At 53.5% G+C, this 1,079-nt stretch overlaps 1 protein-coding gene across 1 annotated transcript; it reads right to left on the bottom strand.

Moving 5' to 3' along the window:
* Positions 1–313: 313 nt before the first annotated feature.
* On the bottom strand, positions 314–1,075 carry LOC114616461 (KH domain-containing protein 3-like; the record flags this gene model as incomplete). Its single annotated transcript, XM_028761920.1, has 1 exon — positions 314–1,075. A coding segment is annotated over one exon (762 nt), but the record flags the coding sequence as incomplete, so codon positions are not given.
* Positions 1,076–1,079: the final 4 nt, after the last annotated feature.

Genomic DNA, 1,079 nt, shown 5'->3' with positions numbered 1-1,079 from the left:
CACTCGGCTGCTGGAGAGGTGCACTGTCTCATTCCACCTTTCAAACACACACTGCAGGAATGCAACTTTTTATTAGAATACTTTAAATTGTGTTTGCAAATATTTAACACAAGGGTTTGGAGGACAAAATGGCTATATTTTGTTCCTCCCTATTCCTACAGCAACAACAACCAGAAAGAAAGATGAAGGGAGTCTTAGGCAGGCTGAGGTTTAAGACCCACTGCCTTACTCAGCCAAAGCAAACCCACTCCTGCCTCTAGGTTCTGGGTTTGCAGGTGTGTACCAGTTATCCTGGCTCACACAAGAGATGAATTTATAACATGATAAATGATTCACAGACATCCCTTGGCTGAATTATGACATAACTGCCATCCAAAGAACTCTGGGTCTCGCACTCAAAAACCTCAGGACCCTTCTGGGACAAGGCCTTAGAGACATCTACAGGATGCTTCTGTGTGGCAGCATCACAGACTTCAAAGAGAGACTGCCCATTGACAGCCTGGTGGACCTCTCCTGAAGTGTGCTGGGAGAAGGCTTCACCAGCCTTCAACTGAGCCAACTGGGTAGCATCAGCGACCTCCACGGGAGTCTGCTGCAAGGCAGCCTCACAGATCACAGGAGATGGCTGGGTGGCCGCCTCACAGACCTTTTCAGGAGACTGTTGGGTGGCAGCCTCATGGACCTGCACCGGAGCCAACTGGGTGGCAGCTTCGCTGACCTTCACAGGAGTCTGCTGGGTGGCAGCCTCGCTGACCTTAACAGGAGATGGCTGAGTGGCCGCTTCACAGACCTTCACAGGAGCTGTCTGGATGGCAGACTCACAGACTATCACAGGAGCCGTCTGGGTGGCAGACTCACGGACCTGCACTGGGGCCAACTGGGTGGCAGCCTCACGGATCTGCACTGGAGCCAACTGGGTGGCCCTCTCACAGACCTTCACAGGGGACTGTTGGGTGGCAGCCTCGTTGACCTTCACCGGATCCATTTGGGTGGGAGCCACACAGGTCAGCATAGGAGTCGGCTGCGTGGTAGACTCATGGACCGGCACAGGAGTCGGCTGGGTGTCAGCCTCGCAGACT

This window comes from Grammomys surdaster, unplaced genomic scaffold (assembly GCF_004785775.1).
Source record: "Grammomys surdaster isolate TR1022 unplaced genomic scaffold, NIH_TR_1.0 325292, whole genome shotgun sequence".
NCBI classification, from domain to species: domain Eukaryota; kingdom Metazoa; phylum Chordata; class Mammalia; order Rodentia; family Muridae; genus Grammomys; species Grammomys surdaster.
This window is presented reverse-complemented; position numbering and strand designations above follow the sequence as displayed.